Genomic DNA, 14,247 nt, shown 5'->3' with positions numbered 1-14,247 from the left:
CAACCTCTGGTTCAGTGCACTGTCCTTTGAAATGCTGACTTGTCTAGGTTAAGAATACTGCTGAGAACAAAACTATTAAGTACAACAAAGAGAACAGATCTATTTAATCAGCATGACAAAGCTCCCTCTAACTTGTAAGTACAAGAGAAACATCTTAATTTTTGTAATCATGTATGTTAAAACGCCACTTACCCTGCCTTTGCAACACTGATAGTTTGTTGCTCCATCGCCTCATGGATGCTGGTTCTGTCATGTTCTTTGATACTATTGAATTCATCAATGCAACAAAGGCCTCCATCTGCAAGCACCAGTGCTCCAGCTTCCAAGTTCCACTCCCCAAAGTCCTTCACAGCAGTCACTGTCAAACCTGCAGAATCAATTCCTTCTGTCAGTCTTTTCCTTAAAAGGAGGAGTGTACTTGAGTGAAAGACAGCAACCCAGAGCAGTGGCTTGTGCCACTGACAAAAGGCAAAAGAGCATGTTAGTTCCCCCTCATATCTCTAGCATATAACTTTACACCTACTGGTAAAAAAATCCCCGTAGGTTAGCCTGGATCTGTGGGGCTAATTCTGTTAAGCTTCCCATGTTCAGTAGGACTTTGTTAATTGAACAAGAGAGATTAGAGTAAGAAAACTAAATCTTCCAGATCAAGTTGAAAATTAGGGCAATTCCAAAGACAGCACAATTACAGAATGGGCCCATTCAGCTCCTCCTCCCCATCAACTACGAAATTAGACAAATATTTTTGGAGCTACAAAATAAAATTTGGAAAAAAATTACTATTTTAGGTGTTTTTTAACTCCTGGCCTCAGGAAACTGAGACAAATTCTCACTTTAAACTAAGGCAATTATATCTGAGATTTTAACTTTTTCTCTGCATTAAGCAAAAATGAAAATCCAAAGATGCCCAACAATTATATATGGGAGGGTGTGGGGGAGGAGGGGCAAGGAAGGAGAAGTCCCCAGCAGGCATCAGTAACTACGTATGATACACGGGGAGCATGGCACCTCAGAAACTCTGCACAGCTGTCAAAATGGCCACTCATTATGTGCAGTTCCTTTCAAACCTTCTACTCCCTATTTCCAAACTTCTTCGCTATCTTTAGCCCTCCTTCTTCACTCCAGTGTTCAGCTCAAAATATCCTAGTAGTCGACAAACTGCAACCAGCCTAAAATCTCCTGGAATGCTATGACAAAACCTGCCCAAGTATAACATTGCCACCCCAACTTCCCTGGATTCAGGGAGAGGCTGCTGAGGCTTTCTCATTGCTGCACGGACCACCACAGTAGCCATTTGTTTTTAAACAGTCAGCAAAAGTTATTGGAAATACACCTTTCCTGAGAGCATAATGTGTACGTTAGCTTGTTGTGAGGAACCTCCTGCATTGTGTCAATTTTTTCCTGGTTTCCTGGACTCTGCACTGTACAACTCAGGCAGTCAATGGTATCTCAGAATTATAAAAAAGCAAAATAACCTCTTAGACTTGCATCAGGAATGCGGAGAACGCAATTCAAAAGTGGAGCGAGCAAGAAATCAGACAAGGGCATTTCTTTGTACACACACACCAAGAGTGGCGCCTCCTTTCCCAACCTCGCACAGGCCGGGCCACCTGCAGAAGGCCGAGGGCGGCTGTGCCCGAGCGCGGCGCTCTGGGAGCACCCTGCTCCTGCCAGCAGGGCTCGGCCTTCCCACCACGCCGCTGGGAAGGTGGCTCCTCCATGTCCTCCTGCTGTGCACAGCCCATCACACGCCAGGGCCCGCTGCGGACATCACTAACGCCTGGATGCGCATTTATTTCCACACGGAATCTCCTCTAGCGATGAGGGTACACAACCCGGCCTCTCCTGCTCCCCCAGCCCTGGCTGCTTCCTGCCCTTTCCAGCCCACCGCCCGGCCCCCACAGCCGCAGCAGGCACTCGACCCGGCGCTGCAGCCGCAGGTCGGCCCTGCCTGTCCCCGGCCGTGGCAGCCACAAGATGGCTTCCTCTGCAGGCCTCCTCCTGCCACGCAAGATGGCTTCCGCTCTGGGCTTCCTGCTGCCGCACAGCTTATCATCTTACTTAAGCTCTTCTTTACAAATAGAGGAACGGGCTGGCTTCTTGTCAGCACATCTGTGTGAAAGACACGCCTCAACCCTTCCACAGCCCCTCCGAAGGCGAGTGTCTCCAAGAGCACGAAGGTGCACCCATGGCAGAGTGGAGGCGTGTGGGGACAACCTACCCACACCCGGGGTGCCCAGCACCAGGCCAGCAAACCCCCCCTCTATTCAGGGAGCACCCCAGAAAGTGAGAAGCCAGCTGGGCTCCCTGTTTCCCCGCCCCTGGCACCCTGCCCCGGGGCCGATGCTGGGGGGCTGCCCAGGCCAGCGCAGCCCCCCGCGGGGCTGGCCTCTTGCAAGCTGGTGGGGCCCCGTGCAGCCCCGCCGCCCGCAGCCGGGCTGGCCGTGGCGGCAGGGACCCCCTCAGCACCCAGCCCCGGAGAAAACGGCTCACTCTGCGGCCGCGGCCGCCTCTGAACACGGGAAAAGGAGGAAAATGAAAAAAAAAAAACAAAACCAAACAAACGGCAAAAGACGACAACCCAAAAGACACAGGGTGGCCGCACGACACCGGCCGGCGCCCCACGGGCGAGGAGGGGCGAGGTTGGGCGGGGCGGGGGCTTCGGCTGCGCTCCCGCCCGCCCCGGCCCCGCCCGGCCGGCCCGCCCCGCCCGGCTGTTGGCAGGCGGTTTCGGCCGCTGGCCGGGCGGGGGCGCCGCAGCCGGGCGCGGGGAGCCGGGCGGGAGCGGCGGGGCCCCTCTTGCCGCCGCTCGGCCGCCGTGCTCGGGGAGGAGGGCCTTAGGCCGGCGGGCGGCCAATCCGGGCGGGCTCTGGCGGCGAGCAGGGCAGAATGGGCTGTAGTTTAGTGGAATAGGAAAGCTGCAAACAGTGTGGAGTGTTCCTGGTGTAAATAAAAGGGGGGGGGGAAGAAAAAAAGTTTCTGCAAGTCGTGGCTCTGCATCCTCGCTCCGACCCTGGCCCGGGGGCTGGTGCGTGGCGAACAACCAACACGCTGGACTCGGCGGTGCGGCGTTAGCACGCTCTTCCCATTGTTTGTGTTTTTTTCAAAATATGGCAAAGGTTCAGGTGAACAATGTAGTGGTGTTGGATAACCCGTCTCCTTTCTACAACCCTTTCCAGTTCGAGATCACATTCGAGTGCATAGAAGACCTGTCGGAAGGTGAGTGGATGTTTTGCCGATAGGGATTTTGTAACGCGGGGCTCTCAGTTTCACGGGTTTTAAGGCTTAAACTTTGCGCAGGCCTGCGCCTACAATTTAACAGTTTCTCCTTCACCGCATCGCCGTGCCGAGGCGCAGGGATGTTGCTGGCCGGAGCTCCAGCCGCCGGCGGAAAAGCCGCTCCCGCCGAGCCCGGCCGGGAAAGTTGGCGGCGTCCGCCTGCCCTGCCCTGCCCGCCGAGCCGGGGCCGCCTCTCCCCGCCGCGCCATCGGCCCGGCGAGCCTCAAGTTGCCAGGAACTTGTTTGAGTGGTGGTAGCCATGTTGCCAGCTTTGTGTGTGCGTGGGGGGAGCGAGAGAGGGAGAGGGTTAACCGGGCTCGGCCGCCGCGCATCCCCGCGGGGGGACGGGCTGCTGCGCGACCCTGCGCCCCGGCGTTACTCGGCGGGGGGGCGGAAAACGCTCCGCAGCGAGCGTTCCGTTGGCTTTGTGCTCCGTTTTAACACTTAAATATATATATATATATATATATTTTAAATCGCTGGGGGAGGCAGGGGCGGGCGGGGTCTCCCGCGCGTGCCGGCCGCCGCGGCGGGGCTCGGCGCGGGGGTGGCGCGGGGCCGGCGGAACGGCGCGGGGCCGCGGGAGCCCCGCCGGTGGGGGAGGGGGCCGCCCGCCCGCCCGCCAGCCACTATTTTTGGAAGTCACTCGAAAGTTACCGGCTGCGGCCAGAAGGGGGGCGCGGCCCCGGCGGCGCCGCCGCCCCGCAGCCGCCCCGTGGGGACCCCCGCCTGCCTCCGGGGTGCCGGCCGCGCTCCCCGCCGGGGGCTGCGCCGCGGCTCCCGCCTTCCCCTCCGCCGGGCGGGCCGCGAACCGCCTGCGCCTCGGCACAGCGCGGCACGGCACAGCGCCGCCCGGCGGCCGCCGCGGGAACCGCCCCCGGGGGCCGCGCGGCGCCCCTGGGGCGGGAGTTTTGAACGCGGGGCGGGCGGGACCTCCTGCCCGCGGGGTGGGTTCTCGTCCGAAGCGGAGTCCTGCCCTTCCCCTTCTCGAAATTAAAAAGAAAAAAGTTGTTATTCCGTATCGAGATACCTCAGCAGCGTTTGGATCAAGCTGTTACATGTGTGATTGAAAAATTGTTTTTAATGAGCTAGGTTTTCAGGACTAAATACGACTGGTTTAGAAGGAACTTCACACTCTTCTCCTGGAGTGAGGGCACATGATCATCTTTAGTTTCGCCTAGAAGTCCTCACTTCCTGTAAGTGGTAACTGACACAAGAGGGCCTTAATTGCCCTGGATGAATAGTCTGCGGTACTGGCAGTAGCTAGTACTAGGTGCTTACAAGGTAAATAAAACCTGATGCAGTTCCTAGCCAATTGTGCTGTACAAAGGAGTAAAATCTCTTCCCTAAGCCTTGTTAATTACGTTACTTAACCCTCCAATACCTGCACTGATGTTATACATGATAAGGAAGAATTAATTCATGAGGAAAGAGAGATGCAGTCCTAAAACAGACACGTGCTGTTCTGTTGGGTTTTTTTTCTTCTGCTTCAGTTCTGTTTCTATGTCAAGATACCATCGTGTGTGGAGCTTTGTATTTTGCAGAGTACTATTGAAGTAAATGCAATATGGTACAGGCTAGTGCTTTTTCATAGAAAATCAGGGCATTGTTCATTAAAAAAAACCCCAAAACTAAATATACTGTGAGCTTTTAATAAGGTACAGTTTTGAAGCAACGGTTTCATTTTAAAAAAGACATAGCCATAGTTTTTTATAATGGTGATCTTTTTTCCTCTTTGTTAAAAATTAAAATCTGTCTTTTAAGAATAGTTCTAGGTGTGTATTTATGTGTGTGTTTTTGAATTAAAAAGTGAAAGTGAAAAGCTGGCCCAGGAAGAGCTAATGTGTGCTAATTTGCAGCTTCAAATTTCAGACACTAGTGGGGGAGCGAGTTAGAAGAAACTGAATTGTATGAAATATATCATTTTTGGTGCATTACTTTAATAAGCTAAACACTACATTTAATTTTTTTATTATTATTTTATTTTGCCTGTAATTCCGTTTTGGAATGTGTATGAAATCCAAGCAGGAATGTCTTTGATCAGAATATGATCTGATCATGCTGTCACAATTTTACATACTTCTCAGATTACACAAGTTACACGTGAAGGAATTGGGGCATACAGTTAGTGTGCGTGGTGCTTACACAATAAGTTTTCTTACTGGATTAAATACCTTCCATGATCTGTATAATTTAAGTTCTGAGGTGTATATGTGGAAGGTGGGAATTATTCTGGGGAGGTGGGTCAATAGTCAAGGCATGCAGTGCATTACAGGTGTATACACACATCATCCCAGTGCTGAAGCCATTCTTACAGGCTTGGAGAAAATGCTGAACACTGTTCACTGGGCCCTGTCCTCTATATAAAATTTTAAAATTAACCTGACTATGAAAGTAGAGGGGTTCCTTCAATACTGGCTGACTGGAGAGAGATGGTGGAATGGTCTGGTTTATGAAGAATGGGGCAGGCATCAATGAATTTCCCCAGTCTTTGTTATTTTAGGTGTGTGTCCAAAGAAGAAATTTTAGGCTACACAGAACTGTTGACAGACAAGAGCACAAGACCTTTAACTGTAATGATAAATAATGCTTGTTTGTTTCTTTTTGTTTTGCTGTAGATTTGGAATGGAAAATAATTTATGTGGGTTCAGCTGAAAGTGAAGAGTACGATCAAGTGTTAGACTCTGTTTTAGTAGGACCTGTTCCTGCAGGCAGACACATGTTTGTATTTCAGGTAAGTTTAATTTAACTGTTTCTGAGAGTTGTGTTAATTTGTTTAAAGATGACTATATCAAACTAAGAGGCACTTGAAAAATAATGGTAAACTAGAAAAATATTTCAGTCAGCTCTTCAGGTATGCTAAATCTTCCTTTAAAGACTGTTGGTGAGCTGATAATTTTGCCCTGATATTTCCATGGTAATACTTTCACTTGTGGTATCAATACTTAGATATACTGGTATAAGCAGTGCTTCTATTGCTACTGGTAGTTTTTGAGTCTGGTTTATAACTATATTCTAGATCACTGAGTAATCCAGAGTGCCAGTTACCAAATCAAAACTATGATTTGGCTCACTTTTTTCCTCTATTTATCAAATACTAGTAGTATTTGTCTTGCAAACTGAGAGGAAAATCCACTGGCAGAAGATTCACACTGAAACTCTGTGCAGCTTATTGTGTAAGAACCATGCCACTTTCCCAAATTCTATACATTCATATAACTATTTAATGGCAAATGCATGCTAGAGTATGAGCATTAGGAAAAAAAAAAGTGCTAATGAATACACTTATTTTTCATGGCTAGTATAACTGTTTAAAATGATACCAACATTTGTTATTTTAAAAGAATACTAACAATTTTGATTAATCCTTTAAGTTCCAGGAAACTTGTTTTTTCCCTCCAGGACAGGCTAAAGTATTAGGCTAGAGAGAGGTTACATTTATCAACCACATATGTGCAAATTGGTCTTGAAACATTTGTTTGGTTTTGGACTTGGGCCTAATTTTTTCCACACTACAAATAAAGTAGATGTGTAACAAACACATTATTTATTAACAGTTCTTCCATTATCAAGCATTTAATAGCTTAAGGCGTTAATTGGTCAGAAATACGTGATCCTGTGTTGCCCTCAGAGGGGCTATCTTCTAGAGCTATATCCAGAGAAATAAGCTGGTATTTACATTTCTAATTTCCAAGATGCACTGTGATCAGTTAAGGTACAAAGATTAGTTGTTGATGGTGATGGGAAGGAACAGGAGGCAGGTGCATAAAAAGACACATTTTTGCTGTATAATTAGAAAGGCCTTGAAAATTAAATTCACTGGTCTTACGGTTTCTGTAGGATGGATTAATTGACTGTATCCAGGTCATGACTGCCACTACAGATAAATTAGGAGTAGATAGGAAGATATTTTGCTTAAATTGCAATAGGTCCTCTTAAGACAGTACTCACTGTGCTACAATAAAATATCCCTTTTCTTTCTTATGGAAGTAAGACTGTTGATCTAAGTACATTCTGACTTCAAATATGCTGGATTTCAGGTGAGCTTAGGACTTAACTAGTGTGTATGCACACCACCCAAACTCATAGTGCTGTAGTAAGCCTTTGCTGATGACCAAAGCTATCGTGCTTACCAAACTGAAGCAGCCTGGGAGATGCAGAGAAATACCAGGGGAAGGCCAGAGTGGGGCAAAGCACAGAACTGCAGGAGGCACATAAAGAGGTTGCGTTCACTAGGGACAGCACAAGGAAGGTGCCTTTGCAGAGGTGTATAAAATTTTCAGCTAATAATATGCTGTACATTTTTCTAAATAGGAAAATGGCTGAAAAACAGCAAGTAAAATGGAGTATCATACAGATGAAATACCAAGAATAATAAAACTACCTTTGTTGAAAAGAAGCAGTGTATCAGGTTGGGAAGTTAGCCCTACATACAGAAAGATGGAACACTGTTGTGCTTTTCAGACTTAGACAATCAGCTTTTAATGTGGCTTGGTTTGGGTTTGTTGTTTTTGTTTAAAAAAAAAAAAGGTTTCAGTATTTTAAGTCCTTTAGCTTGGCCTTTGTGGTTCTAAATACCAAGATACTGGTACTGAAACCTGATTCATCCTCTCTGTGTGCTTGGGAATTTGTGATAAATAAATTCACATAAACTTATTTTTGATAATATAAGCACATAAATAATTTACTAACTTGAAGAAGGGATATGACTGTAGGTACCTATTCTGCAATAATAGCTTACGTGAATTAATGTATCATGTGGAAAAGCAAGATAACATACACATTGAGTGATTTCACAAAATTCTTAATTTCTAGCAGAAGGATGCAATATTAGACAGTGATTTATTTTTTTTATGCAAAAGTTCATCTGCTGCCTCTCTCTGCTAAAATATGTTTTTTTTGCTTCCACCTATGTATGATAATTTGTTTCCTAGGCAATTAAGAGGTTTGATATCCAAGGCAGGAGGTTCAAAATTTGAGAGAACAGTTTTAAAAAGTGTTCAGTGTCTTTTACCCTCAGCAAAACAATGCTTGAGAGCTAAGTAGGACTAAACCAGAGTATTTCCTTGGGTTCATAGCTGTATCGTAGAATATTACAGGACACAAAATGACAATGGAAACCTGAAACTAAAACCTCGCATTAAGGTGAGAGTTGAGTTTCAGACAGGTTAAATGGAAGTGTCCTTTCGCAATATATTGGTCTATAACTCCCACCATGGAATGTAAAGTAATCACGTGGTTCTAGGTACTGTTACAAGACTACTGAATTAAAGTAGTAATTTCATCTGCATTGGCAGTTCATACAATTTCATCAAGCGTCTACACTTGTCCTATGTCTTGGTCATCTTTTCTCTTCCCCTGTGCAAACTGTAAAGCCATTTGGTCATTTTCTGTTCCCTTCAGGGCTGGAGGAAGTTGTGTTCTACCTAATGCCCTGTCTGCTGCTTCTTCCTTCTGGTGTACCTGAGGGCTCCATTGCAAAGTGCCTACAGCTTCTTGTAAAAAGCTGGCCTGTTTTGGAGGCTTAGAATTGAAGTAGCAAAAAGCAGAAGCCAATGATGCATGATCACTAGCTCCCAAATTTCACAGTGCCAGAGTACTACAGAAGAATAGGGACGAGGGAGGAAAGCAGGAATTAATCCCATTTGGTCTCTTACCTTTAGGCAAGATTCGTTACACCCAACCATTCTAACATACATTGTTAATACCAATGTGTACTCACAACATAGGTGTTCATTGTTGACTTCAGATCTTAATGTAAAATTGTATATACCAAACTGCTTTATTTATGCTTAGATTACTGTTACTTTAAATCCTACAGCAGAACAAGGCATCATATTTTATCAAAAAATGTCTAGTTAGGAAGCATTCTAAGGGACTGATGTGAACCACATTTTACAAAGCAAATTTTATTGATTATTAATGACCGCAAAGCCACAGTAATTAAGGAGGTTGAGGAAAATCTTAAGAGTTGTCTATTAATTAGGAATGCATCCTGACAAAAAATGTCAGATGTCTTAGAGCAATAATGCATTTGACTGCATATATTTTAACAAATGTAGGTAAACTGAAGGAGGCAAGAGACAGAGTAGTTTATTGCTTTCCTAGAAATTTGTGGGACAGCTCAAACCTCACTGTAGTATGTCTGCTCTTCTTGCTGACGTATAAATAGCAGTCTGTATTTTTAAGTTTAGTCATGTTAAAAACAGACATACCAATTCAACATCAGAGGTAGAAAAAAGAAAAAGATCTTACTCTAATAAATTACTAAGATGGGCTAGAGAACAATGGCACTGCAGAACTGGAGGGATGTTTGTACATTTGCTTGAGCAACAGTTCAGCTGATAATACATTTAAAAACAGTTTTGGATCAAAGCTGTCTAATCACCCATGAGAAATGTCAGCACAAAATATTGCTGTATTTGAAGTAATTCTGTCTCTAGCAGATAGTGTCCTAAATTCTAGGTTGATATTGTTGCAAAAGCAGGTATGTTTTCTGTTTACCTTGAAGAACAATTTTAAATAGTCACTACTCTATTAAGAGATACTAAAGATTTCTCTGCTAAATAAGCATGTGATATAAACTTTATTTTAATCCATCTTTTCCTTTCACACTTAGGCTGATGCACCTAACCCAGGGCTTATTCCAGATGCAGATGCAGTAGGTGTAACAGTTGTGCTAATTACATGCACCTATCGAGGTCAAGAATTTATTAGAGTCGGCTACTATGTAAACAATGAATATACTGAAACAGAACTGAGAGAGAATCCACCAGTAAAGCCAGATTTTTCTAAGGTAAAGCATGTTTTGTTCTACTCATATGTCAAAGGTATACTTAAACAAAGAGGTTTTTAAGAAACAAAACCAAATCCCAATGGATTCCACAAAGTGCATGGAACTAAGAGGAATCAAATATTTGAGGGAACAAACTGAAGTGCCATGTAGTTGCCATAAATTTGGAGAATGTTGAGAAACAAACAGTGGTTTCCACCTTAGCTGGATTTAGTGTTTTTATTTTGGACGGACTGTGTGATGTAAACTGTTGGGTTTCCTCTAACTACACCACTGTTTACAAAGTGGCTGTCTTCTTCAGAAAAACAGAATAATGCCTTTTCTAGCACAGCCAACCTAGAACAAAGGTTAAAAAGTATTAACACAGTTGTTATCCAGCTGTTCTAGTGTTAGAGCTGCAGTTTCTGTAGAAGTGATAAACAAACTGTAGAACAAGTTTAACAAGAGAAGGTGTGTAACCTGGTAAGAGCAGGTGTGAATGATTAATAACTGGACAAATTGACCAAGGAAGTATATAGATTCAGTTTAAAAAATACATATTCAAGGTAAAAGTTAAGCTAGGACTAGAATTAAAAGATAATGTGAAATTGAATTATTTGAAACCTAATACATTGAGGAGAAGTATCAATTAAATATCAAAAACTAGTCAAAATCCAGTGAAATACTGTACCTAGGCATTCTCTGAACAAACCAACAAGGTTATATACAGCATCTGGGTTTATTTTCATGGAAGGTTTTGTGGAGTTGGGTTTGCTCTTTAAGAAAATTGATGTTTGTGTGTACACATGTTCCAAAGTTGTTTGAGGAATAACACAATTTTCACCAGTTTACATGAGTTACGTGACTGAATATATGAAGAAATGAATTGGATAATGCATGTATTGTAACTAGTAGTACAGAGATAATTCCCATAGTCCCTAAAACTGATACTCAAATGTAAATAAACTCAACTGATAAGTCATTGTTTTTTAAAAGTTGCTGATGATTTTCTATGCTTAATTTTCAGCGAGCAGATGCTCAAAATATTTTCCAAGTTAAATTGCAGTTAATGTTGAGAATTCTTAAATTTATATTATATTACTTTTTCCTTTCATTTAAATCATATACTTATTTTTTATTTTGGGTGTGAAAGCCACAATGTTGACTTCCTTTAAGCACTTCAATTTAGAAATGCCTAGAACTACTTGTCTTAATTCTCTGCTTATGTATAAAGCTACCTCTGCTTCTATGAAAAAGAACAGCAAAAGCTATCATGTGTTTGTATAAGTCCTTAATATGACTTCGTGATAGAAATTAAACATACAAGTAGAAGGTTCTTAAATTGATTAAGTTAAAAAAAAAAAGACATGGTCTTACTAGTTTATTCATAAAGGGCTTGAGAAACATGTAATGAGTGCAATTCCTTGGAAAATAAAATCAGCATTAGTACCAAAGCAGACTTTTCCTGTGATCAGGCCTAACTTTTGTAAGGAGTGGCCAATGGCAATAAGTTGCCATCCTCCAGTTAACTACATATGATCTTAAAAATGGTGAAAGATTAACAGAAAGTGAGCATTTTCTCTTTTTGCTGCATACATTAGCAAGTACAATGTGTTTTCAAAGGAAAATGAAGGCCAGCCATGAGAACAAAATATATGGCAAATGTCTAGGCATGTCCTCTGCCATACTATTAATATTCTTCAAATCCAAGTAATGTTTTTACTTTTAAGCTTGATTAGACAAATTGAAATTTGGTTAGAAAAATCAGTCTAAAAGATGGTAATTTAAGGAAAGGCTATACTCTTAAATGAAGACAGGGATAGGATGGAATTGATACAGTTATTGAAAACTCCAAAAAGTTGATGCAAAACTTTATGAAGTACTGTTGTTTACAGAATCTTTGTGGGGGTAGAAATTTGCTTTACTAAAAGCTAGCAAAAATAACAAACACTTGCACGTTACTTGCAGAGGTTTTTGTACAGCCTTGAACTCACAGAACAGTTAAAAATACCCTCTCAAGAAGGCAGTTATTTTGCTGAGTAGGTTATTAGAGTAAGTGAACAAGTGGTGTGTTTCTGTAAGCATGTTTCTGATCTACATATATACCTATGGATTGGCATTTATGAATTAGCTTTATGAGTTTTTAAACAAATGGTTTTACACATACAGGACTACGGGGAGTAAAGGGAAAAAAATACTGTATGCACGTAAACTCCACTTTGCAATGTACACGTTATGTAATCCATATATTCTCTTCTCTCCTAGCTTCAAAGGAATATTTTGGCATCTAATCCCAGAGTCACAAGATTCCACATTAACTGGGAGGACAACACTGAAAAACTGGAAGATGCAGAGAGCAGTAACCCAAATCTACAGTCGCTGCTTTCTACAGATGCATTACCTTCAGCATCAAAGGGGTGGTCGACATCAGAAAATTCATTAAATGTTATGTTAGAATCTCATATGGACTGCATGTGACTAACCACCATTATTTTGGTACTGTACATGTGTTAAACTGTAAAAACAACCAGAACTATTTCTCTCAAATTCCATAAGTACATAGTTGACAAGCAATGTGAAGAACTTGTTTTAAAACATCCTGTAGAAAGTTTATAAAAAAAACCCAAAAAACAACCAAACAGTATTTGAGCAAATTGTGGAATATAAATACAGCTATTTTTAAGTAATTGCCTTTTTTCTCTAATGTGTTCTTCTATGTGGTCTAAACCAAACCTGATTAAAGTATGCATATTCTCCCCCTTCCCCCTTTACTTTGTAAGCACTATTAAAAGCTGTAAAACTGAAAGTTAAAATATTCAGGCAAAATGAAGGAATAATGCCATGTCCTCATCTCTGATATCCAGATTGCCAAATATGAAGTGCCCTTTAATAGCAGCTTAAGAACAAAACTGTCATTAGATAAAGTGCAAAGAAAATACATTCTCTTAAAGAAAAAAAAGTCCCAAAATGTCATCTTGCTGTGAAAGCAGACAGCACAGTTTAATTTTAGGTGCAAGCTTCTTTTCCTTTCAAGGCACATACTTGTTACTTAAAGCATGCAATTTGAGATTTACCATCTGCTATCTTGGATTTTAGGACTTTTTTTTTTTTTCCAAATTTCTTCTACTGATCAGTGGTTTGTTAAGGACAATGTTTTGTGTGGATTTGGGTGGGTATCTCAAGAAAGAACCCTTTTTCGGCTACTGTAATAGCACACACAATTGGTTGGAAGGATTCGAGCAATTACTAGAAAATGTAAGCATCAAAAGGAATAGCATGAGTATCCAAAAAATGCTCTTCTGCAAGATTATTATGTACAACTGCTCATTGGTATGTTAATTTTCAGGTACACTTCATTCTTACAGTCTTTTTAAGTAGTAATAAGGAGTTTAGATGCTTTCTTTGATGGTTTTGAAGCATCTGGAATTTAAAACTTTTCTGCTTTCTCTCTACCCTTTAAGGCAATCTTATGCACTGGTATAAATCAGGATTCAAACCCTGTTGTGGCAGGCATGACACACTCAATATATTGCCTGCCCTGAAGCTCTTGCACTGAGACATCCCTATTACCTGAGGCATCCTCAAAGATAAAAAGAACTAAGCAGTACATTGTAAAGACTTAAGACATTATCATGACACTAACAATTTAGTTATTCCTTCCAATCCTCATTAGCCTTGTATGTTTACTGTGTCTATATGTGCATTTGAAATTGTAATCTGTCATGTCAGATTACAGGAATAAAGTTCTGCTAGTTACTAGTAACTGCCCAAACTGTGAACCCTTCTAGGTTCCAGGCCCTTAAAAAAGGGTAGATTTCATGTTGACTGACAGTATAGCTCTGAATAAAAACAGAATGCTTTTTCTTTTCTTCCTGCATTCTCTAATAAGGATGAAGATGTCCCAAGCAGTTAGCACTTCTGTCTTTCCACACCATTAGTGAAATTGCCTTCATTTCTAACACAATCTTTAAAATCAGAAATTAATGACCTGTACTGAATGTACATGCACGCATTTGTTTCTTCTATGGAAACACAGCAGTACATACAGTAGCTGAATGAATTAATGAAATCCATCAATATTTGGAACCCCAGTTCTAATGTATGCTCTTAAAAATCTTTGTATTTGTTTAAAATTATTATTAACAGTTTAAAAATATTAACGCTCTGATATTGGTATGACTTAACACAATGAACTG

At 42.2% G+C, this 14,247-nt stretch overlaps 2 protein-coding genes across 4 annotated transcripts in view; one reads left to right on the top strand and one right to left on the bottom strand.

Annotated features, from left to right (window-relative positions):
• The window catches only part of MCM9 (minichromosome maintenance 9 homologous recombination repair factor), a 43,391-nt gene that overhangs the window by 11,731 nt on the left and 17,413 nt on the right, over nucleotides 1-14,247 (bottom strand). For 2 of the 3 annotated variants that reach the window (XM_051614915.1, XM_051614916.1), the window contains exon 7: nucleotides 193-367. In XM_051614915.1, the coding sequence (XP_051470875.1) occupies nucleotides 193-367 (175 nt within the window). Of the gene's footprint in view, nucleotides 1-192; nucleotides 368-10,146; nucleotides 10,409-14,247 lie in introns of those variants that run through there. The other variant, XM_051614917.1, reaches the window with a different exon arrangement.
• Nucleotides 2,718-12,738, top strand: ASF1A (anti-silencing function 1A histone chaperone). Its single transcript, XM_051614918.1, has 4 exons — nucleotides 2,718-3,219; nucleotides 5,898-6,013; nucleotides 9,899-10,075; nucleotides 12,317-12,738. Exons 1-4 carry the CDS (start codon nucleotides 3,111-3,113, stop codon nucleotides 12,527-12,529), a joined length of 615 nt encoding a protein of 204 aa, XP_051470878.1. The 5' UTR covers nucleotides 2,718-3,110; the 3' UTR covers nucleotides 12,530-12,738.

The sequence above is a fragment of the Apus apus genome, chromosome 3 (assembly GCF_020740795.1).
Source record: "Apus apus isolate bApuApu2 chromosome 3, bApuApu2.pri.cur, whole genome shotgun sequence".
NCBI lineage: Eukaryota > Metazoa > Chordata > Aves > Apodiformes > Apodidae > Apus > Apus apus.
This window is presented reverse-complemented; position numbering and strand designations above follow the sequence as displayed.